This window comes from Meriones unguiculatus, chromosome 5, assembly GCF_030254825.1.
Source record: "Meriones unguiculatus strain TT.TT164.6M chromosome 5, Bangor_MerUng_6.1, whole genome shotgun sequence".
Classification (NCBI taxonomy): Eukaryota; Metazoa; Chordata; class Mammalia; order Rodentia; family Muridae; genus Meriones; species Meriones unguiculatus.
The window spans coordinates 99,844,989-99,870,690 of record NC_083353.1 but is presented as its reverse complement, the minus strand read 5'-3'; the positions used below and the strand labels follow the sequence as shown (position 1 = coordinate 99,870,690).

Below are 25,702 nucleotides of genomic sequence, written 5' to 3'. Positions count from 1 at the left end.
AGTCCAAAATATGGTAGTAGAGGAGAGAGAGGGTGTGGCTCAGTGGCATCAGAGTGCCTGCTTGTGCTACTACAATTTCTAATTAACGAATCTTCTCCCAGCAAGAGAGAGGGGTCATAGCATCAAGTCTGTAAATGCTGTAAAAGTTTATTTCTATTTCATCCCACCAACCTAATTCTCTGACAGCTGAGAGGACAACTTCTTTCCAGCACATGGTCTGTGGAGCCCTTTTCATAGTAATTATCTTTCCACTCCATTCCAAAGATCTGCATCTTTCATCATGATGCACATTTTAAGGTAAAATTGTCAATGCAACCCTCAAAATGCAAGTTTATTGAATAAAGCTGAGCAGTAAACAGACGAAAAAATGCATCCACACCTAAATAAAAAAGTTACGTATTTACAAAGTTCAGTAACTGTTAGGTTTTCACATGCAGAGGTTATGCACAGGAAAATGTTCGTAGTAGCTTTTAGATATCCTGAAATGCAGGAAGCAATGGAAAGACACACAAACACATTAAGGTTTAGCTATAGGTTAATTAACAAAAACCTATGCAGTCCCCACGTAGTTACACATTCTGGTTCCAATCCCTCCTCTTAGGCACAAGCAAGTCGCCACATTCTTTAAAATGGTTCAGTGACCATTAATTAGTCATATTAGGCTACAGGAGCAAGTTTAAATATCCCTTCATTCAAATCACCCATCCCATCCAGGAAGAGTGCAACATGCCTCCATGAATAAGAGAACTTTAAAGCCCAGATTCTACTCAATAAAAACGTGAATGGAAAAAACAAGTAGTGTTTGTGCAACACAGTGCAGTTTTTGTACAGAATATTTTAAGGCCATGGCAGTCTATAAATTAAAATGGTATTCGTTAAAAGAACTTACTGTTTACTACACTCATAGTGCTCAACACATCAGAATATGTACTGTCGACGTGAATGCTGCTTATCAGAAGAGACAAATCACACACAGTGTGAGGCAACACACAAGCAGGTGTAACCACAGGTTTATCTACTACATCGGCATGAGTAACAGTTTGCAGGTGAACCGGTTTAATATGTCCCTTCATGTATGTGGAGACCACTATGCTACAAATATGTTCATTGTTAAATGTTGTACGGCTGTGTCATAGAAGCGAACAATAAGAGCATGGGTTCCTCAGTGTGGCCAATCACTAGACAACCTGTAGGTGTTGCGCATGATTACGTTAGATGAAGCAGGCAGGCCTAGAGTTGTCACAATCAAGAAGTCTAGTGGCACCAGTGAAAAGAGTGCCAAACCTTACATTGGTAAGAAAAAAATAAGAATTTGTTTTACAAGTGTCCTTTGTGCTGAAAGTCAACTTCATGACTAGATATAAAAAGTCAGGAGTTAAGGGCATCATGCAGCACAGTATGGGTGACTGGAGACAACGAACAGACATGTGTTCACACAGAGTCAAGACATTCTTAACGGGTTTTATTACACTAGCTGGAATGCTCTAAATTCATGAAAGCTTTTGAAAAAAATCTCCAATTCCCATCCCTTTAAAAAAGTATGTTAAAAGGGGGAAAAAAAATCTAGTGATCTGAACAGATACAAAAGAGCATGCTGTAACTCCTCCCATCTCCCCAAATGCTATCTGCTGACAAAGGAGTCTCAGAAAGCAGAATGTTTTTAAAATTCACCAGGTAGGAAGTCTCCAATGTAAGGAAGCCACTGTGCTGACCTGGTGCCTCTGTTAACTCTTGGCAGACCAATTTATTCCTATGGTATAAGTCTACATTTCACATGCATGTGTGAGATGGGACAGACATTATGTTCACATCCCACAGGAGTCAGGCTTAAAGTTTTTCTAAATACTGTGTGTGGCACTAGGAATTCCATGCTGCATCAAGTCAGTACCAGTAGAAGCTACTGGACTCTGTAATGAAATAGGTAGACATTTACTGAAAACCAATACAAAAATCTGGCCCAGAAAGACCAGACTTGTAATATGCAATTTTCTTAATTTAAGATGGTCAAAAATGTAGGTGTTTTTTTTTTTTAAAAGAAAGAAAGAAAGAGGCCTCAACACACTAGGCATGTGTGGAGTCTTAGTGTGTGCTGACTCCATCATGACAACTCCAGCTGACTGTTAGGAAGGGTAGAGAGACACATCTTCAGCGGTGCACATGAGAAATAAACTCTGAAAAAGGCAAGTTCTTGGGTTGGGAAGGACCATGTTCTGGGAAGTACTTCAGAGGAACGACAGTAGTTCTAGGATTATAGCCAAGAAGAACTGGAAGATTCAGAAGATGTCTCAGCTTCTCCGGGATTTTGAGTGTTGAATAAGCCACTGAAGTGTGATATCTAAAGACGGGGAGAGTGAGAGTTAAGAAATCAGCATTAAGAAACTAAACACACAGACAATAATGTCTTTAAATGACATTAATGAACTTTAAATGTTCAAGGTGCTAGGTCTCTTCTGCATCTGTACTCCGTTACCTGAGTTCCGAGAGGGCAACGTGAGAAATTACCAGATATATGAACTTGGTACGCTAATACTTACTGCCTTTCAAATCAGGAACTAAACACAAATTTCCAGGAAGACAAAAATATGAAAGAAACTCTCTGACCTCAAGAAATTTGTAACTATAATAATAAAGATAAAAGTAATCATTTGGGCTTTAATGTCACTCGGAGACTGGCTTTCAAAGGAAACCACAAAAGCAAAATACCTCTGCAGGCATGCTTCACGACACAAGGAAGGACTGCTAAGACGTGGCTCAGGCACAAGGAAAACAGGGTTGCCACTCACTCTGACACCTAGACCAGAGCTTCATAACCTTGTCCTTGGTGAATCTGGGGCTGAATAATTCCCTTTCATGAGGTGAACCTTCCTGTACCCCACAATGTTTTAGAGCCTCCATGACCTTTAGAACTATGTGCCATTATCACCCCAGTACCACTATGACAACAAAATGTCTATAGACATGTCTCTTGGAAGTTTTGTATTAAGCCATAAAGAACAATATTATGCCATTTGCATGCTTACACACACACACCCACACACCATAAAAGTAGAGACTAGGGAACTCCTTGGGGAAGAGTAAGCCCAGCAGGATAGGGAGGGACAAAAAGGAGGAAGGAATGTGTATCAAGTAAAATTTTCATGCATGCAACTGTCATCATGAAACCCATTATTTTGCACTAAAAATTAATTTAAAAACATTGCCTCCTAGGAAGCACACATATTTGAAAACCACTAAGCTAAAGTCGGGCTAACAAGTTAGGACTTTATTCTCAAGTCAACAGGAAGCTACTCGAGAATCTGAAACAGGGAAGCTATGTTAGCTTATTTTAGCAAGATAGCAAGTGCAACAGAACAAGGTGGAGGGCTGCAGCACATAGATGGACTCAGCTCAACTAGACAGGACAGAAAAGAATGAAAACCTGAAACAATCCAAGTACAGTATATAGAGGAGCTGAGGAAGATGCACGACTGGGAGGACTTCATGTGTGGCTACAGGGATGGGTAAGAAACAGTCTTCTGGCCTGAATGAGAATGTGAGTAAAACACTGTCTTGGGCTTATGTAGCCCTGGCTAGCCTCAAATTAACAGAGCCCTACCTGCCTCTGCCTCCCAAGTGCCAGAATTAAAGGCATGTGCCACCATGGCCAGGCACAACTGGTTTGCTCCCCAACTGGTTCCCATCTCCAGTTCTGGAGGATTTGACAAGAGGCATCTTAGTTCTAAATATCTGAAGAAGAGAATCACCTAACAAGGCATCAACACACAGTCAAAGCTACAGCAGCTAACGCGAGCCAGGAAAAGCCCACAGACTAAGAAAGGAGCTAAGTCAGAACAGTGAATTACTGTCCTGAGTTCTGTAAAACGTACTAACTACCTTGAGGCAATGTGAGAAGACACTAGATGTAGCTCTCTATCCTCCAAACTTGAAACTGAAATTCAGTCTTCCATTTTCAGAGCTAACACACATTAAAGAAATTGTGAACCACACATATCAAGTACAAAAATTAACAAAAGTGACCATTCACAGTTGGGAAAACAATGATGTAATGTTGAAAACAATGTTGAAACAAATCTTTTACATCTTTTACTACAGCAGTGTGAAATCGGACGGGAAAAAGTAAGCCTAAAGTAAAATGACCACATTTTCATAATTAAGAAAGTTAAAAATAAAAAAGGAGAAATCTTTCTTTTTTCCACAGCCACCAGACAGAAGGTAAGATCCCAAAGACAGGTGAGTCCTTAAAATGAGACAGAAATGCAGAAGGAAGAGAAGATACTCTAGAGTCACAGGAATTAACACTCTCTTTACGTGGTTTCAAAACACATACCCTCAGATCCAGACACTTCCCCTGCCACATGAAGGGGACAATAAAACAAAACCATGCAAACTCAAATACTATTTGGAACAATTCTTAAATTTACATTTTTGGGACAATAATATTTTAGAAAACTGAAAATTAACTTCTTGATAACCCAGGAAGCTAAATCCATTTAGTTGCCAGTTATATTTCTTGCTCCAAGTACACAGGCATTCTGATTCCTATAATGCTCAGTTTGAATCTAGCTGAAGGAGAGTGGTTTCCTTAGTCTCGGAACACTGCATAGGAAGCACTGAAAATTACACACGATACTGCTCCCTAGTGAACCTCGAACACTTAACAACTCTCACCACCACTGCAAAATAAATCCCTTAGAGCCTTGAATAAATGAACCAAAGACTACCTTTCTCTCATCTCCCCATCCCCACCCCTCTCATTAATACAGGGCCCAGCTAGCGAGTCATAGCTGACCTAACAGTCACCATGTAGCCCAGGCAGGCCTCAAACTCACAGCAGTCTTCCTTCCTCCGCTTTCCAAAATCTGAGACTACAGGTATCCACCATCATAGCCCGCTGACCGATTTTTGTTCCTTTACAAAATTATCTGGCTAGTTCTTGACAGTAATGAAAGATTATTTTTCTTCCCAAATTTTTCAGTTTCTAATTTAGGAAATATTAAAGAATATTTAAAGAAGTAGTAAGTTTTCTACCCCTTCCAATTATGAGAACAAAAAGAAAATTGCTACATGTCTCCTAGCATAACAATGCCTCCATTAAAAATATGAAGCATATATTAAAAAGAAAAAAAAAACCCACCAACTAACAATGTCCCCACTCACATACAGCACAGGCAAAAGCATGGAGTCTTTCCTTGTAGCACTCATTTCTTCCAAAAACACCAGCCATTTCTTACCTATATTATCCTTTTCTTTGCAAGAAATTGAATAGCAGCAAATTTCTCTATCCTGAATAGCAGACAGGTTCCTATAAAAAAAAGAATTGGTAAAAATTGATGGCAGCTGTCATACTTATCACTCTTTACTCAGTTTCACTTATTTTCATTACTAGACAAAAGAATATTTTTCCACTAATAAAATTTTAGATTTACTTCTCTGGTCAGTCCAATCTATCTATCTAAGAACATAGTCCGATCATTATTGGAAAATGTAATTATCCTTACAAAGCAGAGGGCAGTGTATAATATACAAACAAGCTTTTCAACATTATTCTTCTTAGGACCTACATTTTTTCAATTAGCTGTTTCTCATCCAAGGCATTTGGAAGATCTCTCTTGTTTCCAAGTACTAGTACCTTTAAAAAGAAAAGATTATGGGTAAGTCTTATGTACAAAAAGGTCACAGAACATACTGTAGTATCTAAAAACACCAAACTGCTTTCATGTCAGTATATGCCTTAATCTTAAAGCACACCTGAGTAGTAATAAATGAATAAAAGCACATTTGAGTAACTAACAGCTAATCTTACTTATGAATTTATCCTGGTATTACATAACACCTACCAACCTCAATTCAGCCCATGGCCAACTTGTAGTCTAAGTAGTCTAAGATATCTAGGAGCTGAGAAATGGTTCAGTGGGGAAAGGCTAATGACCTGAGCTCAATCCCTAGAATTCACATGGTAGAATGGGTGAAAGGATTCCCAAAAACTGTGGGACCTTCAAACATAAGCTATGGCAGCACATATCCATGTCTAATGGCTTAATCCACAGCACTAAATAAAAATTTCTAGGGCTAAGACTTCAGACTTCTTACATTCTCAGACTTCTTAGAAAGTCAATCAAATGCAAATATGGATATTCAGCTGATTTCTTTCCAGCTTTTCTTTCAGCAACACCATGAGCACATGATCTAGAATCAACTGACATCCTGAATATCAAGTCAGTCAATATTCTAACAAGAAGGGGGAAGAAGCTCAAATGTTCCACCCCAACTGAAAACCTAGCTCAGCTAACAACTTCTGGAGGAGAGAGTCAGCTTTCTTTAAACATGTGGCCCTGATAAACTGACCATGCTCTAATGGATGGTCCCACACCCATGAGAAGATGGCAACATAAACTGGATTCAATGGATCATAAAAAAATCCTTTTAAAGGGGGGACAAAATTGGGTGAGGGTGGACTTAGAAGAAGTTGGGGGGGGAGTGGATGGGAAATATGAACAAATACATTGTATGAAGACCAGGTATGGTAGCCCATGCCTAAAATTCCAGCACTCTAGAAGCAGAGGCAGAGGCAAACAGATCACTCACTGTGAGGCCAGCTTGGTATACATAGTGAGACCTTTTCTAAACAAACACAAACACAAACACACAAATGACATTCTCATAGGAACTGATACAAATATCATAGCAAACAGGAAACAGAAGGGTGACAACTGCAAAGAGCACTTCCCTTGAGAGCAACTATGTTCACAGTTCAGCTGTCTTCAATCTCTAAAATCCCTCCTTCCCTGCATGTTATTTACTACGCTGGCCTAACCTAAGCACTATTCTATCTCAGGACTACAAACAGAGCTTCCTAAAACCATTTACATCATCACAGCCCCCGTCTTTTCCACTTCAATTTTTCTACATCTGTTATCAGTGATAAATTTAAATCCTAAATCGAACCCAAGGGCTATCCAAGTAATCTTGTATGTGTGGCCCTCTAGTGACCCAGCTGTAGCTTAGCATGTCATTCAACCTAGCATCTCCCTGTGCTCCAGAGACTGCTTCCTACAACCAAGGGCCTGTGCCTGGAACCCTTCCCTACCAACCACCACATCCTTCACATTCCCGAATGTCCTTCAGACCTCCATTCATACTTTATTTGATCAGAGAACCTTCTACCTTCACTTACAGCTCCAGCAAATCTTAGAAGCACATCTGTCTTCATACTGATTACCAGAGCTGCACTGTTAAATGCTCCACCTCAATCCATGTTTCCTCCTGGCATACAGTATCCCTAGCAATTTCTGACCATCACCATATCCCCAGAACTGAGCACTGCTCTCACCACACAGTTTGATGGCTATCTGGCTGTGACATCTATATACAGTACATATCCAGAATCCAGCAGACACTGGGCAAAGGTGACGCTAGTTTTTAAGAACACACTGAAGAATTGTGACTACTGCCCCTCATGCCAGATCTTTATATCAACACAGGACTTTTCCAGGCTGGCCTAGAACTTAAAACAATCATCCCATTCTCCCAAATGCAAGGATTTTAGGCATAAGCGACCACAACCAGATGAAACAATTCTTTTTGTTGTTGTTTTGGGTTTTGTTTTTGTTTTTTGTTTTTCAAGACAGGGTTTCTCTGTGTAGCATTGGCTGTCTTGGACTCACTTTGTAAACCAAGCTGGCTTTGAACTCACAGAGATTCATCCAACTGCCTCTGCCTCACCAGTGCTGGGTTTACAGGCCTGTGCTACCTCGCCTGGCTGGGAATAAGCAATTTTGTTGTTGTTGTTGTTGTTTTGGTTTTTTCAGACAAGGTTTCTCTGTGTAGTCATGCATGTCCTGGAACTCTCTTTGTAAGCCAGGTTGCCTTGAACTCACAGAGATCCACCTGCCTCTGCCTACTGAATACTGAGATTAAAGGCATGCACCACCAAGCCTGGCAAAAAACAATTCTTAGCGAAAATATTTCAAATAACTCATTCAATGAGGAAATACAATGAGTAGTAGAGAAAAATAAGGAGACATATTCAAATTTTCAGTTTCACAATGTTGGAGCCAAACTACTCTTAACCTTTGAAATAGAAGACATTTTACCAATTTCAAATAGTTAGCCACCCTGTAGACCCACAGGCTCCATGTCTGTTACTAACCAACTGCACATCAAAAACACACAGGAGACTCAGAACTCTCTAATTCTAGTGCTTGGGAACTGAGCTGGACAGATGTCCAGTTTAAGACCAGCTGGACAATGTAGTAAGATGTAGGCCAGCAATGGACTGCAGTGAAATATTAAAAGGCAAAAATAAAACTAAGCAAGAAATATGGGGGAAGGGCACTGTACCTTCACTGAAAATGTACAGACTTCCCTTTGCTCTCATTCCCTAAACAATATAGTCAACAACTACTACAAAACACTTCTGTTTTATCAGCTATTGTTAATAATCTAAATATAATTCAAAGCACAGGGGAGAATGTGTGTAGTCTGCATGTAAATATCACAAGTTCTATGCCACCATGGACTATATCATGAAGCTTAATACCAATTAAAAAAGAAAACAGGAGAGGAAGACCTCCCCTATCACTGGACTGGGGGAGGGGCATGGGTAGAGAAGGGGGAGGGAGTGGGATTGGGAGGGAAGGAGGGAGGAAGCTACAGGGGGGTTACAAAGTGAATAAATGTAATGAATAAAAATAAAAATTAAAAAAGAAAACAGAAAAAGGAAAGAAAGGAAGAAAAAGAAAAAGAGGAAGGATGGAAATGGAGGGAGGGAGGGAAGGAAGGAGGGTGGGAGGAAGGAAGGAAGGAAGAAAGGAAGGAAGGGGAAGGATCTTGTAACTCTTCAGATCTCTATACATGTGGGGATTAGGGATCCTAAAACCAATCTCTAGGGATACCAAGACTGGCTCAATGTTAAATATAAAACTACAAATATAAAATAACATATTCTCCAAACTTACCGGAATTCCTTGTAACTGTGGTTTATCTAGAAGATTATGTAGTTCATTTCGAGAGGCTTCTATCTTTTCACGATCTGCAGCATCTATCATGTAACTTAAAAAAACAAAGTGATCTCAATGTCATCTCTATAAAGCTCAATTAACTAGGATTATAGACTTTAAATTTTAAGATTTACAATTCTGAAACTGCTCGTGAAAAGAAATTAAATCCTACATTCAGCATGAATAAATACTTTTAGCTAGATTGTTCAGAAGCTAATACATGCAATAGTTAGGAAAACACACCTCACAGTACTCAGCTGAATAAAGAAAGTAATAATCAAAGCTCTTATTCTATGATTATTTTAAATCTCATATTAATGGAATTATACTGAAATATTAGCTAAGAAAGACAATTACTGTCTAAGATGACTGTTGAAGTAACTTTTGGAAGTATCACAAAGCAGTTATTTCTTTGAAGATTAAAATGACAGGCCAAAACAAACAACATAAAAAACAACCACTTACACAATAGCATTGACTCCCCTGCAATACCGCTCCCACATGCTCCGGAACCGGGGTTGTCCTCCTATATCCCAGATCTTTAATCAAAACAAGGCAATTCTTAATAAGGATATTTCAAGTACTCATTGATGAAAAAGTGGAGAACAATCACAAAGGCATGTCAAATGTTGGCAAACCAAAGTACTCTTAAACTCAAATCAATTTGTGAAATCTTGGGGGGGGGGGCCTTCTCAACTTGAAATTCTAAATGTATAGATACTAAGTCTAAAATTCTGCTTCATTAAATATGATAATGTGATAATGAATAGCTATTAGCCAACACATTTCTAATCATGGATGCATACAACAACTTTAACATCTGCAAGACCATGAAACATCCAGACTTGGGTGCCTGTTATTTTCTAGCTCTCTCAAGATAGCAAATGTTACTTCTACCATCCCATATGGTAACTTTTATGGGTACTTAACACATTTCAACTCTTAAACTCTTTAACCTATCAGAAAATATCAATAACTAATTTACAGTGTTTCAGAACATACCATCCATTACAGCAGAATTATAAACAGCAGGTCAAACCAGAGAAAACAGAGAATTTTCTGATCAATTTAAATCAATTATAAAAAGAGGGACTGAACAATTACACACATGCATACACACACACACACACATGCATAGAATATGAGAAGCCGACATACCTTTATTGTGACGTTACCTTTAGTTACTTTCCTCATGTTGAAGCCCACTGTAGGTATCATATCTTCACTGAATTGACCAGACTAAACAAAATAAAACATTTTAAGTTAGATTAATAAGAAAGAGCCATATCAATATTGCATTTGTACCTATTTTCAAAAGTAATTTTTAGTGGTAGAAATAATTAAAGAAAATGTTACGGGCAACCATAATTATTGAAGGACCATGTCTGAGTGTTATTTTCCTCATCAGAAACATCTCATTTTTTAAAAGGGCGTTTTGGAACTGGGGAGGCACTTGCTGAACAGGCCTCGCAACCTGAGCTCCACCTCAGAACCCACATAAGACGGCATGACTCCCCAAGGTGTCCTCTGACCTTCACAAGTGCACCATGGCATGCATGCTCCCCCACATGCATCACAGGCACACACAATAGTAATAAACGATTAAAACATTTTCTGTATTTTAGGATAGACAGGGTGGCTCATATCTGTAAGCCCAGAACTAGACCGGCTAGGCATGCTGAGGCAGAAGAACCGCCACACGTTTAAGGTCATGCCAACACCCTGGCTCAAACAAAGGACATTTTAGATCTGTGCTGGTGTTTAAAAAGAAAACAGAGTAATATACACCTTTAATGCCAGCTCTTGGGAGGCAGAAGGTAGATCTCTGTGAGTTCAAGGTCAGCCTATTCAAAACAACAGTTTCCATGCCAGACAGGTCTTAAGCCCCTGTCTCCAAATAAAAGGTGGGAGAAGGAGCTGGTGAAAGAGCAGTTAAGAGCACTAGCTGCTCTTCCAGAGGGCCCTGGTTTGATTCCCAGAACCCACATGGCAGGCACATCACAGCCATTTGTAACTTCACTTCCAGGGATTCTGACTCCTTCTTTTGGCCTGTGTGAACTATATGCACATGATAGTTATTCACAGGCAAAATACCAACTAACATAAAATAAAAATAAATCCTTAAAACTGGCTTATAAAATGTACTGCAATATAAAACTCCATTTTATGAATAAACTTTGTTTTCTTTTTTGGCTTAACTTTTGTGCCTGTGCTAAGACTAATATTAATAAGAAACTATTTTACAATGCTCATCCAGGGCTAGCAAGATAGCTCAGTGGGTACAGATGCTTACCCCAAGCTTAGTGACTAAGTTCAGTCACTGGTCCCACAGGGTGGAGGAGAGAGCTAACCTCTGCAAGTCATCTGAACACACACACATGCCATGGTATACATACACATGCATGCAAACACTCAACACATAAATAAATGTAATACTTAAAATAATATTCCTCTCTCTGGAACTTGATTATATATTTTCAGAAAATTTCTATTTCTAACTAGACAACCAATAACCATTACATCACAGTGTTTTTAAATCTACCATTTTCTAACTAATTAAAAATGGCATGCTAAACACCATACAGAGAAAACTATGCAACTGGATCTTCAAATTTTCCCATTACTCTGTGTATTTCTAAATAAACAGGTTTGTATTATGCTAAATATTACAATGCACCAAAGATCAAGAATTTAGAATTGTCTTGATTCATCTCCCACATTCCAAATAAACTTTAGATATCAATAACTTTAGTAACACCTCAGCCAGAATTATTGCTACCTTTGTCAGGTTCAGTTTTTAGTGGCTACCCAGTCACTCCACAAAGCACCTGATTTACCCACTCCTTATTATTCTAATCTTTTACAGCTTTCAGCACAATGTCACATTGCTCAGGACTCTCACATTTCACACTGTGTCCTCTGACGCTATTTCAGTAAGATGAAATACATCTTACTGAACCACAGTTAATGCTAAGTTTATGTGTTTATATTCTAGACACTTTAACAAATATCAGCATTTCTCAGTTGAACTGGTTGACTTCTGAGTGCAATACAGTGTGCTGGTTATACAGACGGGACTACTTTCAAGAGACCGCCAAACAAGTAAGATTATTAGTTTTTCTTTCAAGGCTCTCACACTAGTTAATTGTGTACTGTAACCTTATGTTACCCACGCATGCATTCTATACTTTTGTTTCAGCAATACTAAACCCCAATTTTACAAATTAATTTCCTATGCAGAACTCAGAAAGATTTTTTTGGCCTGTTCAGGAGTGTTTTGATTCAGGCAACAAAAATGTTGAAAGTAACTGAGAGTACTACTTTCAAATAAAATTCAACATTATTCTCAAAACTTTCACATACAATAATGATTTGCTTGAAACAATCTCACTAAGTAGTACAGGCTGACCCTGAATTTATGCCAAAACTCCTGCCTCTGCCTCCCAAAAGCTGGGATTACAGTTATGAAACAGTTCACATGAATTACACATTAAAAAGAAAAAAATCTAGTGCTAGTTCATGTCTTTAATCCCAGCACTTGAGAGGCAGAAGCATATGGATCTCTTTATGTTCAAGGCTAGCCTGGTTTACACAGTGAATAGCCAGAGCTATATTGTTTATCTCAAGAACAACAAAACCTAGGGCTATCAAAATGACATTTGGTCATGATGTGCCACATACACATAAGCTCATGAAAAGATGTTTCACATCACATTAGGGAAGCACGGATGCAAAACAAAAATACTGCACAAACATTAAAACAGCTTCTAAAAAGATAAAACTTTTCAATTCAGAAAACATGTTGGTAGGCTTGATGTCATACACCTGAAACACCATCTTGACTCAGGCAGCAAAGAAACTGAAACCTTTGCTGCGTATGGTGGACAGGAGACCGTGTGACATGGCTTCTACTAGAAGTAGTGTAGGTCTCTTCAAAAGCACTCCCACATGCTACAGTCTGGATATGGCTTGGCTGTGAACCCAGGATTCATGGTGAAAATTTGACAGTGGCCTTACATGATGGTCATCTGGAGCATAGCCTGAGGGAAGACCTTAGTCACTCACATGACAGCCAGAGCTAGTTCTCAGAGAGCAGCACTTTGAGTGTTAAAGCCTTGCAGTGTGATCATTTCTTCTTAAAAATGTGCACCCTTCTGTGATGCCAACCGCCAGCAGGTTCGTACAAGAGCCAAGGTAAAGGAGGGAGATGCCTGTGAACAGCTGGACCTGTGGGTACTTTTTTTTTTTTTTTTTCAATTTTGGAGCACACTGCTTTCTCCCCACTTCCTTCTTCTTTTCTTATTTATTTTTGTTTTTGTTTGGTTTGTTTGTTTGTTTGTTTTCCAAGACAGGGCTTGCCCTTGGCTTTCCTGGAACTTACTCTGTAGACTAGGCTGGCCTCAAACTCAGAGATCTGCCTGCCTCTGCCTCCCAAGTACTGGGATTAAAGGTGTGCACTACTACCCCCCAGCTCCTTCTTAATGACTATGTAGAAATTGAAGTGCACTGATTGTACAAGCAACCTATAATCCAGCACTCGAGTAATTGAGGCAGGAAGACCTTGAGTTCAAGAATACCTAGGCCACACAGTGAAATCCTGTCTAAAAAGAAAACCAAAGCCAAAAGCAGAAGACCATCTATACTATGATTTCATCTTTACAACACATCCAGAAAAGCGAAAGAAGGTAGACTAGTGGTTTACCTGGAGCAGGCACTAGGAATGAAGTCGTACAAGGGATCTTACTGAGGGGAGAAAATGAGAGTCATGTATGCGGCAGCTGTACAACTCAGATAATTTGTTGAAATCACTGATTTGTACATAAGAAACTGGTGGCTTTTATGGCATGTAAATCAGCACTTCAGAAATTTGTTAATGAAGTGGGAGAGACCAAGGGCTAGAGATGTCACTTAGTAAAGACCATTTGCCCGGTTTTCTAGAGAACAGGGTTTGGTCCCAGCAAGAAAGTAAGAAAACAGAAAGCACCGACCCACTCCATTCACTACCCGCTCACTCCCTGGCCACAGAGACAGTCACAATTAATAGGCAATTGTTAACACAAAGCAGAAACCAGCAGTGACAGAAACCACATACACGACCCTCACACAAGCGTCTAAAGAATCATGTTTTCTTTTATTTATAAGCACAAGATGCTCTGGACTGACCTAAGAACTCACAATGGACATTTATGGGGATTAATGAACTACCCTGGTGCTCACCTGGGCGTTAAGTGGCATACCCACACAAGATGCTATAGAACCTGATTTTGGTGGCACCAGTCAAGATGGCAACAGGTGTTAACATTCCATCTTCCAACAGCCTGGTATTTTGCTAATAAAGCATTTTCTACCGTCACTGTCTCAGTTTACTGAATTTCTTCAGCTGCAGGAAAAGCAATCTTCTGCAGTCAGATCTTTTAATACTGTCACCAAACGTGGATTAATACTCCATATGACCGAGCAACTAAGCTTCTAGATACAAACACAAAGGAACTGAAAAAAGCAAAAATTCTATGAGACTCAGGCTCACAGCAGTATCATTTAAAATACCAATAGGTAGATAGAACATGAGAAGCCGGGTGAACAGACAACAGATTAGTAAACTGCCTTGAAAAGGGAAGGCGACCCCATCTGAGATGAACTAAGTAAGCCAGGACAATCATGAAAAAGACAAATAAAAGCTCTCCTTGCTCTCTCTCTACCATCACCTTTGTTCTGTGTTCTCCGCACAAAATGACTGGTGAAGCCACAGAAACTGTCCCTGCTACAGAGCAGAAGTTGCCACAGCCTCGGGTTGAGACAGGGTCGAGAACAGACTCTCAGAGTGACAAGTCAGCGCCAGAGCCTGAGAAACAAGACTCCACACAGACAACCACACAGCAAGCTGGTGTGTTGCAGCTGAAATCGATGAAGAAGCAGGCAGTAAAGCAGAGTTGGAGTAAAAAGAAGGCAAAGAAGGCTGTGTCCAAACTGGGTCTTCAGCAGGTCATTATTCAGAACACTCAAACTAGCAGGCCAGCTAGCGAGGCATATGTGCTAACAAGAGACCCTCTTTCTCTTATTTTGCTTCATACACATTTTACTCAACCAAGTTTCAGGAATTCTTTTTTGTGACGTTAGCTCACAGGGTACACATGCATAGCCACACGGAACAACCAGAGAAGTAAAATGCAGATAAGAGTTTGATTCTGCTGAAGGGCATATGGGTGTTCTCTGAAATGCTTTATAACCCTCCAGTTTTTCTATACACTTAAAATAATGTCCAAAGAAAGCATTATTAATTTTCTGAGCTACTAGAAATCCAATGGGCTCTTGTTCATGCTAAGCAGTTGCTCTTCTCGGGGCTACACCTCAGATGGTTTTTAAATAGGGATAATCAAAGACCACTTTACAGCATCTTCTGGCAACTGCATATGGATTAGAACATAAAGAGCTTTATCCCAACACCTTTTATATAAGGGGCAGAGCAAACTCCCTAATTATGCTCAATCATAAGGAACTGAAAGTTACTTCAGAAATAGATACAGACTACAAACCAGATTCAAAATTCCTTGAATATTCCAAAGGACATTAACTTAAAAATATCATCTACTAAAAGAAAGCCTGTTTTATAATTTCTGTAGAAAGAAAAAGTCTTGACTTTAAAATTGCCTGGTTTGTTGTCTGAAGCTGTAGGAATTGAATTTGCAATCTACTTCAATGTTTCCATTGTGACTTAGAAGGCAAAAAGTGAACTATATGTGTGCATTCTTTCAAGTCCAAGCTCCTCTTTGTCTGGAAATGCATGTACTACTGCAACATGATTCTTTACAGCAGCTGCCAGCACACACATACTAGAGTATATGCCCTTTGGAAGGGGCAAGAAAGCTCATCCACAGTTGTCCATTTTAGTATCATCTTAAAGATCATGCAAATCCTTGTCTACTCCTTTCAGAACACTCAAGCCAATCATCCCTTAAAAAACAAAAATAAAAAACAACAACCATCTGTTCTCATCTTTGTGCAGCAATTTGGTTCACTCCCAACTGCAGACATACTTCCTCCCTACAGGACATTAGTTTAAAAGTACAAGTTATGTGATTCATCTCCGCAATTAAATCTGATAACCAAAACACAAAGTCCCTCAAAATTCCCACAGCCTTTGAGTGAGAAATATTCTCTTCAGTACTATAAGCAAAATGAATAAAGTAGTGTACAAAACTGTAAACTGAAACTTCCCATTACTCTACAGATAGACAGCTGCAGCATTCTTTCTCTAAATGGTCCAAATTCTCCACATGGGGCCATTGCTCCAGATAAGCCATATTCAAAAATGTGTTTCTCTGAAGAAAAGAAAATCAAATTGACTTTGTTGCAAAATTCTAACAATGCAAGATTATTTTTTTCAAAATCAGCTTAATTGGCAATATGAGACTCAAAAACAATCTTCAAACTACTCAGAAAATACCTTGCAGAAACAAAGGCAACCTTCCATCCATGCTGCAGACAGGACCCCTGGTATGTAGCCATTTTTATCTCTACCAATTCAAATCAACTGGCAATGGCTTCAACCACTGAGTGAGGTATTTTTTCATCTGCAGTGTTAGCACAGATGAAAGTAATGTTTACTAAATATTCCAGACAGGCAGATAAAGTAAGACACAGGCCAAAGCAAGACACTCCGTCACTGACATCCAGTGATTAGCTACTTAGAACCTCACCTTTTATATCTTTGACAGCATGTACAGAATGAACTCTGCCATAAGTACCTATTTGCACTTATTCCTCTGAGGTCTTATAAACCCATACAGCTATTTTTGTCTCTCCCACTGTGTATGAATTTAATCATTTATTCAATAAAAGGAGAAACTTTAAAAAATGTAAAAAATACTGCTCAAGAACTATTCAAACAGTCTATGCAAAAGAGTAAATGGGCATCCAGTAAAATCCTCTCTAAAGTAGTGACGTTTACATCCCCTAAAGATAACTTAAACATGTTGAACAACTAAAGATAATGATACATATTGCCAATTTGTAAAGCTACAACAAACGGTGTTGCTTAGTGGCAGAACACATGTCTAAGCATGCACAAGGCTGGCGTTACAACGCCAGATGTGTTTGCCTTGATTTAAAGGTCAGTGTAGTGTATGACTGTACATGTATTGCACATCACATGGCACTACAAAAATAACTAAGAATTTTTTTCTGGTATCATTTATATGAATAACTTTAAAAGGACAATTAAAACTCAAAGACAGAGCCAGGCAGTAGTGGCTCTGTCATAGCACTTGGAACAGAGACAGGCAGATCTGTGGTCTTCAGAGTGAGTTACAGCATAGCCAGTCCTACGCAGAGTAACCTTGTTTCCAAAAATCAAAACACAAAACAAAAAAAAACAAAATCAAAACTACCTTCAAAGATAACTGTCACATCTCATACTGATTGTGCTACTTGAAAATGAGTCTAGATTTCTAAGCCTCAGTCCAGCTATGTCCCTTTTGATCTAATAAGATAGAGAAAACTGTAACAAACTCTCAAAGAATGGACACATGAATTGTCTCTATAATTGCTTTTCCTAAGTGCCTACACCAGCTCTTTTTGCTTCAAATGCTTACTGTTCCCTTTCCTTAGGCTTCTTCTTCTCTTCTCAGTCTCAAAAGCCACCAGAGATAAGCATTTGTGGTCCCTGACAGCTGCCTTTTATTTAGAAAAAGACTGTACTCCTTTCATCTGAGAAGCAAGCCTACACTCATACTGGGCAGTGTGCTGCCTGCCTTTTCCCAACTGCCATGTTCCCATGCCACTCTAACATTGCCTCTCGTGAGGCAAGCAGGTTCACCTTACCCAGACAGTGGCTGCAAAGTTTCTTTTCAAGGTAAGTCATGGTAAGTTTTTACATCTGCAAACATAATACATATCACCACAAACGGAACAGTATGGATTCCAAGACAGACCTTCTGACTAGAAAAAAACCAAGTGAAAGCCTTACTATGTTATGCCAAAATTCTTTCTACAACAACTTTTTATAAAACATAATGGTATATGAGAACTACTAATGACACAGCTGACTCTATTCCAATCCTAACTCACTTCAAACAACTAATTAATTCTTATTGCCTGCCTACTCCAGTAGAGCCGCTCTGCAACAACCTCCTTTCAAAGACAACTCCTGAGGATTGAAATACTCTCCAGCCCCAATTTCAATTATGACACTCTCACTCTGGTGACCTCTGTTCCTGAAGGACATTTATCTCCAAAGATCTCTCAGGACTGCTTCCTGTGTGCACTCCACCTTTCATTAACAGAACTGTAATACAGCCTCACTAAATCCAGATCCAAAAAAAAAAAAAAAAAAAAAAAAACTGTCTACAATCTCCAGTTTGCCTATGTGTAAATTCATTTTACTACTCAAACAACCCAGCAAGCATCCCCAGTGCACTGTCTTCAAATATTCACAAGCACTAAGTCATATAAAAGCAAAGAGACAAGCCAGGCAGTGGTGACTCACACCTTTAATCCAAGCACCTGAGAGGCCGAGGAAAGCCAATATCTATTTGTTCAAGGCCAGCCTGGTCTACAGAGTGAGGTCCAGGAGAGCCAGAGCAATATAAAGAAACCATGTCTTGAAAAACCACACACACACACACACACACACACACACACACACAAGCAAAGAGACACCCTAAAGAAACATGTTTGAGAGTTATGTTAATCACAGTATGGATGTCTGCCCCAAGAACATTTAAGAGCAAATGTAATCATTAATGAACAACTATATATTGACAGATATGAATTTTGCTTGTTTGTTTCTTAATACAGGATTTTACTATGTATTCCAGCATAGCCTGGAACTTAGTATGTAGACTCTGTCTCAAATAAATTAATAGATAAATAAACAAAACAAACAAATGAATGAAGAAATAACAAGGTGAGTCTTTGAGGTTTTCCTTCCTTCTGGTAAGAATTGGTATTTCAAGAAGTCAGAGGAGAAGGACAGACCTACTTTTCACTGCCTGCCCTGAAGTGTGCATGCACTGCTACCTGTTTAAACAAATGTTAAACAAAATGGGGGGTGATACACACAGAAAGCTTCAAGTCTATAATTTCAGTGCTTGGAAGCCTGAAGCAAAAAGAAAACTGAGTTGCAGGACCTCTTGGGCTACAGAGTAAGAGCCCACATTTAAAAAACAAAACAACAACAACAACAAAAAAGCCTGGTATACTGTCACACAACTTTAATCCTAGCATTTCAGAGGTGAGGGCGGAGGCAGAGGCAGAGGAAAATAGAGCTCAAAATTCAAAGCTAACCTGGTCTACAGAATGCAGTCCAGGCCAGCCAAGCTATACAGTGAGAACCTCAGGAGAGTAAGGGAAAGGTATTATGAAGAAAAGGGAAAAGAAAATGTAAAAATGCCAAGTCACCTTCTAGGTTTCTGTTAGAGCTTTATCAGTGATTGTTAGAGCAACCCAACATAGAAATCAGCAGACTCTGTAACACAAGTCCTTTAGTCTAAAAAACACAACAAAAAGCTTCATGGAAAAGCTGCACTCCTTTTTCTTTAAGACTTTCTTTTTTTAATTGTGTGTCTATGTGGGGATATTTGCATGTGAGCACCAATGCCCACTGAGGAGAGAGGTGCCTGATCCCCAAGAACTCAAGTCACAGCTGGCTGTGAGATGCCCAATGAAAGTGCTGGAAATCAAACTCAGGTCCCTGAAAGAACAACCTGCACACCCAACCACTGAGCTCTACACTGAAAATTTTTAACCTTACTGAACATTAAAATGAGTATCATAAAGTCACTTTAACAAAATTATACCTCTGACCTTTCCACTAACCTAGATATGAATCCTTGCACATTCATTAACTCATATACAGCCTGATTTTCTTTGAATCAAAAATGTGCATGAAAACAGTCTCTACCCCAAAGGTTGCTTAAAAATAAAATGGACTGCCACAAACAGTGGTGGCGCATGACTTTAATCTGAGCACTTAGGAGGCAGAGGCAGATATCTCAGAATTCAAGGCCAGGCTGGTCTACATGGTGAGTTCCAGGACAGCCAGGGCTATCCAGAGAAACCCTGTCTCAAGAAGAAAGAGGAAAGAGGAAGAAGGAGGAAGAAGCAAGAAAAGGAGGAAGAAGAAGAGAAAGGAGAAGAAGAAAAGGAGGAAGGAGGAAGAAGGAAAAAGGAAGGAAGAAGGAAGAGGAAGGAGAAGAAGAAAAGAAGAAGAAAAAAAGGTAAAGAAATGGATTAAAGAACACACAGAACTTTTAATAAAACCCAGTATGGATTGGTTAAACATCCATATTTGCTACATGTCACATGGGGTCTATAAGTCGTGTTACCTATTCCTTCCACTGAGATCTAAAACCCTAGTCCAGTGGGTCTCAACCTTCCTAATGCTATGAACTTTAATGCAGTTCCTCACGTTGTGGTGACTCCCAACTATGAAATTATTTTCATTGCTACTACATAACTGTAATTATACTGTTACAAATTGTAACGTATACATCTTTTCCAATGGTCTTACATGACCCCTGTGAAAGAGTCATTCAATCTTCTCCACAAGGATGGCAACTGAAAGGTTGGGAACCACTACCCTAGAGTGAGTGCACAGGAGCTGCTGAGGACTCTCAAAAGCAGTCCCAGTAGGCAACCTAGAGAAGAAAACCAGAAATCAAAGCACAAACCCTCTGGCAATGCCTATGACTCTCCCCACAACTCCACTTCCCAAACCCATACTAATTTGCTTCTTTCCATCTCTAAGGTGGACTAAAAGGCAAAGTGACAGCAGGTAAAAGCAGAAAGGCTCCTTTAAAAGCCCTGCTTGTTGTGAGGACAGGGGTCCATGGTGCAGGGGTACAAGACACAAATGAAGAAATGTCCCAGAATATTTTCGCCCTCAGTCCTGAAAGTACGCCAGACAAAAACCAGGCATGGAAGCTGTGCGTGGGAGCCTGGTGGCTAGGAAGGAGAAAGCCCTAACAAGAGAAACCACAACCCAACAAGTGCTTAGGGGGCAAGACAAAAGACTGTTATTTTCCTTTCACACAAAACTTACATCTGTTAAGAGAAGTGAGGAAAATCCCCCACCACCACCACAGGAGGACTACCATATTGATTTTTCCTCTCTGCTCTCATCATTTGGCCTCTAGAACAGGCTGAGCTGAGAGAATGGAAAAGCAAGCAGAGACTAACTAACCAGCTGCTCTGGAAACAGGGACAGGAAGTGTGTGCAGACCCCAGAGCCCATAAAGTGATGTATGAAATCCTGGGCTCTTCCCCAAGCAGTGATGTACAGATGATACTCTAAACATGGCTCTAAGAACTGAACTGTAGAGAAAACCACAATCTAGGTTCCCATATAACTCCCATTGAAGAATACAGACAGAAATGATCCACTGAGCACAGTCCAGTTTTTGAAAACTGAACTAGCATTACCAAGATAGACCACAGAAGGCAGATCTTGGCTTGAATTCTCAGACAACCGCCTATTAAGACAAAGTCAAACAACAAATCACTTCTTCCTAAGATTTTTGTTTCGGTTCTTGTCTTTTTGAGACTGGATCAGTATATGGTAGCCCTGGTTAGACTGGTACTAGCCTTGAACCTCTGGTGATCCTCCTGACTCAACCTTCAGAATATTGGGATTACCACCAAGCCTGGCTTCCTCCACAAGGCTTAAACAAAGTCTGGAGTCTCATAAACTACACCATAATGTCTCGTAAAGTCTTACCAGTATGACTACCTAAACATTTGCAGAAGGACAACAGACATACCAAAGTGAATGGGGGAAAGCCCACAAAATCTCAACACCAAAGAACTCAAGCAACTAGGATTGGGGAGAAAAAGTCTTCCCCAGGCAACAGCACACCAACTGGTTATTCAATACCAAATGGTCAGGTCTGAAAACATACACACAAGTATCATTAAACAGACCAAACAGGTTATAGTTAGAAAAATATGTATATACATATATGCATGTAACAATTAATGAAAAAAAAGAGGCCATGAATTTGAAAGAGAGGAAGGAGGGGTACATGGAAAAAATTGGAGGAAAGGGAAGGAAGGATATATTGTAACTGTCTTAAAAATATGTATAATTAGCTGGAGAGATGGCTCAGCGGTTAGGAGCACTGTCTGTGCTTTCTGAGGTCCTGAGTTCAATTCCCAGCAACCACATGGTGACTCACAACCATCTATAATGAGATCTGATGCCCTTTTCTGGGGTGCAGGCATTGTATATGTAATAAATAAATAAATCCTTTAAAAAATATATGTGTAATTATAATCCTCAAAAATGAAAGAAAAAATGTCTTAAAAAAGTGAGGGAGGCCCAAATGATGTGTGAGACACCACTAAGCTGACCAACACAAATATTCTGGAAATTCCAGGTAACTCTAGCAATATGAACACAAAAAACCTACACCAAGGTATGCTATCAAACTATCTAAAGACAAAAGACTCCTGGAGGCAGTATGAGGGAAGCAATCCATCAAAATTTGTATTAGCAGATTTTTTTAATCAAATGTTTTAGAAGCTTGGCTCGGGATAAAGTCCAGAGACAGAATACCTTCTTAATGTGCACTCAATACCCAATACCAAAAAGAGTATCGGCAGAGACCAGAAGGACTGTTACTCAAGGTGCTCAGGGTAGGCTGGGGATGCAGTTCTGTGGCAAACTCGCCTAACCTTAGTAAGCCCCAGGATCTGTTACCTAACAACAAAAATAAAAATGTAATATTGCATAAGAACAGAATAGAGGGCTGTCCACATGCTTATGGTGACTGATGCCAGTGATGCATGCCTACAATCCCCGCATTTCTTAAAAAGTAGACGAAGGAAGCAGAAGGGTTCTGGGCAAGTGGTTGGCATCAGAAGTCTTCCTCAATCATTCCCCCTCTTATTTTTTTGAGCAGGTATCTCACTGGAGCTAGATACCTGGCTGGCTGGCGAGAAAGCCCCAGAAGTCCTTCTCTCCACCTTCCCATGTGCCCACACCTGAAATCATGATTGTGTGGCAAATTACTTTTCTATGCTTGAGCCATATCAGCCCTCATCCTGAGCTGTAAAGGTTCTGAGTACAGCAGGAATTCATAGGTTAACTGTAACCTAGGAGACCGTTCCTGGGTGACTTCCTCATGTTTCTCACATTTGCTTAATTGCAGACCTAACTAGCCACTAATGGGATGCTGCAGTTTCAAACAGCAGAGTTTATTTCCCTGGAAGCAGTGTGGGACCAACTTGATTTTAAACGTCTCATCTCAAAATCCATCTTCAATTCTGCAAATTGATTTTCTCCCTTTCTGGTTTTTTGAGACAGTGTTTCATGTACTCTACCCTGGTCCCAAACTATGTATCTGAAGATGGCCTTAAACTTCTGGTCCTCCTGCTCACTCTCCAGAGTGCTGGGATTACAGGTGTGCACCATCTAATAAAACTGGGGGAGGGGTTACTTTATTATTATTGGGGAAACATATATGCCCCAGTGTACAAGTGAAGGTCAGAGGACAGCTTCGGGAGTGGGTTTTCCCCTTCCACCGTATGTGGGTCATAGGATTAAACTTCAGTTTATTCATTAAACTATCTCACCAGTCCTAATAACATTACTTTGAAAACACTGAACACATTCTAATTCCCCAAAATTACTTTAAACGGCAATGCATCCCTTTCTGCTATTGTCTTAGTTACTTTTCTATTGCTGTAAGAAAACACCATGACCAAAGCCAATTCATAAAAGAAAGCATTTAATTTGGAGCTTATGGTTCCCCACAAGATGAGTTCATGATCATTATGGTGGAGAGCATGGCAACAGGCAGGCATACAGGCACAGATCTGGAGCCACAGCTCAGCGTTTATATCTGATCTCTGATCCACAAGCACAAGGTAAAGAGAACACTAACTCGGAATGGCATAGGCTCTTGAAACCTCAAAGCCCACCCCCAGTGACACACCTCCTCCAACAAGACCACACCTCATAATCCTTCCCAAACAGTTCCAGCAACTGGGACTAAGCGTTCAAATATATGAGCCTATGAAGGCATTCTCATTCAAACCACCACAGCTATGTTTGTTTAAGATATCAGTAGAATACTTCTATACCCAACATCAGTCTCTCCAGGGAGATGCAGTGTGTCTGCAGAAAACACCAAGGATGACACAGGTTCTCTTTCAATGGCTCCTTTCCACTATCTCTGGGTGTTCTTAAAGAAACACTGAGCACTACAAAACCATTCCATTAGCCCTGTCAGACTGATCAACATTGTTTTACCGTGAGACTCGGCTCTTAAATGAAATCCTGAGTCATGGCATGTGGCACAGATTCTAATGGTGGGTGCTTTCTAGACAGATACAAGCATCATTACTTATTCAGTAGCTGTCTATAAGACACTATCATCAAAATGGACAGTGGCAGGAAACAGTTCAGGAAGAGGTTGCAGTAACAAGGAAGTTCCTAAGGACACATAACTTCTTTAGCAAAAATGCATCACTGTTCAAGCCAGGTGTGACAGCACACCTGTAGTCTCAGTACTCAAGAAGGGGAGGCAGGAAGATTATCTCATGGCCAGCCTGTGCTACATGTTAAGATACTGTCTCAGATAGATAGACAGATGGATGGATGGATGGATGGATGGATGGATAAATAAATAAATAGGAGAAAGGTGGGAATGGGAAAGAAGCATCATTATAATTAGCTGAACACCTATTGCTGATGAATACTATTCATAAAAATAGTAAAGATGGTACGCTGTGGATATAGCTCAATGGTAGCATGCTTGCCAGTATGCATGAGGCCCTGGGTTTAATCCCCAGTAGCATGTTAATAATAGTAGCCTCAATTATGGAGCAATGCCAACACATCATCCACTTCACTGACCTCATTTTATAGAAAAGGAAATTTTATATCAAAGTCACAAATACAATTAAATGGTGTCAAGTGATATTTAAGGCCATGTCTAGACTTTAAAAACCTTAAAGTTACGCTACACTTGAGTATAATGCCTCAAACACGTTAAGGTTATTTGCTCTGAGGCAAACAAGAGTTATTACTTCTAGGGAAATAGGGAGTCAGTGTTAGCCTAATGGAGTAGTAAGTACTGGAGTACTTTTTATTATCAGGATGACAAAAATGGTAAAAGGCCTTACAAGAAGCAACTTAGGAGAGAACAGAAGAGGTTTATTTTGGCTCATAGTTTGAAGACAAGGTGATGGAGGCAGGTGACAGATGGGCAACAGGGGCAGACGCCAGCAGCAGTGAGGGCACAAGCCTTCTCACGATCAGGAAACAGGACGGACGGATCAGGAAACAGACGGCTTGCACCACCAGTGATCATCCACTTCCTCCAGTGAGGCTCCACCTCCTAAAGGTTTCACAACCTCAACCAAGAGCGCCACCAGCTGGGGACCAAGTGTTCAAACCCATGAACCCTGGCAGCCGCTGTGCATTTAAAACCCAACATTATAGAGCAGTAACAAAATACACTAAATAGCCATTTGAGAAGTTTTAAAGGGGATGAAGCTGCTGGCATTCTATAGTCAACAATGAAAAAGAGCATCAACTTAAAGCCACTGCAACTTCATCTACAAAGCAAATTTGTCAGCAGGAAAACAAACCAGAGAGGTGAGCAAACAGCTGGGCAGTATGGCCTACACATGTATAATAAGTTATGGCAAAGGAACATTGTTTTCTCTCTCAGAATGACGAAAAACTTTCAACAAGAATC

The 25,702-nt window shown here is 39.9% G+C and overlaps 1 protein-coding gene across 2 annotated transcripts in view; it reads right to left on the bottom strand.

Moving 5' to 3' along the window:
* Positions 1-313: 313 nt before the first annotated feature.
* The window catches only part of Arl8b (ADP ribosylation factor like GTPase 8B), a 38,259-nt gene continuing 12,870 nt past the window's right edge, over positions 314-25,702 (bottom strand). For both annotated transcript variants that reach the window (XM_021643222.2, XM_021643223.2), the window contains 6 exons: positions 10,158-10,238; positions 9,465-9,538; positions 8,958-9,051; positions 5,562-5,629; positions 5,232-5,302; positions 314-2,335 (listed from right to left, as the gene is read on the bottom strand). In XM_021643222.2, the coding sequence (XP_021498897.1) occupies positions 2,286-2,335; positions 5,232-5,302; positions 5,562-5,629; positions 8,958-9,051; positions 9,465-9,538; positions 10,158-10,238 (438 nt within the window). In that variant the 3' untranslated portion in view covers positions 314-2,285. The remainder of the gene's footprint in view (positions 2,336-5,231; positions 5,303-5,561; positions 5,630-8,957; positions 9,052-9,464; positions 9,539-10,157; positions 10,239-25,702) is intronic.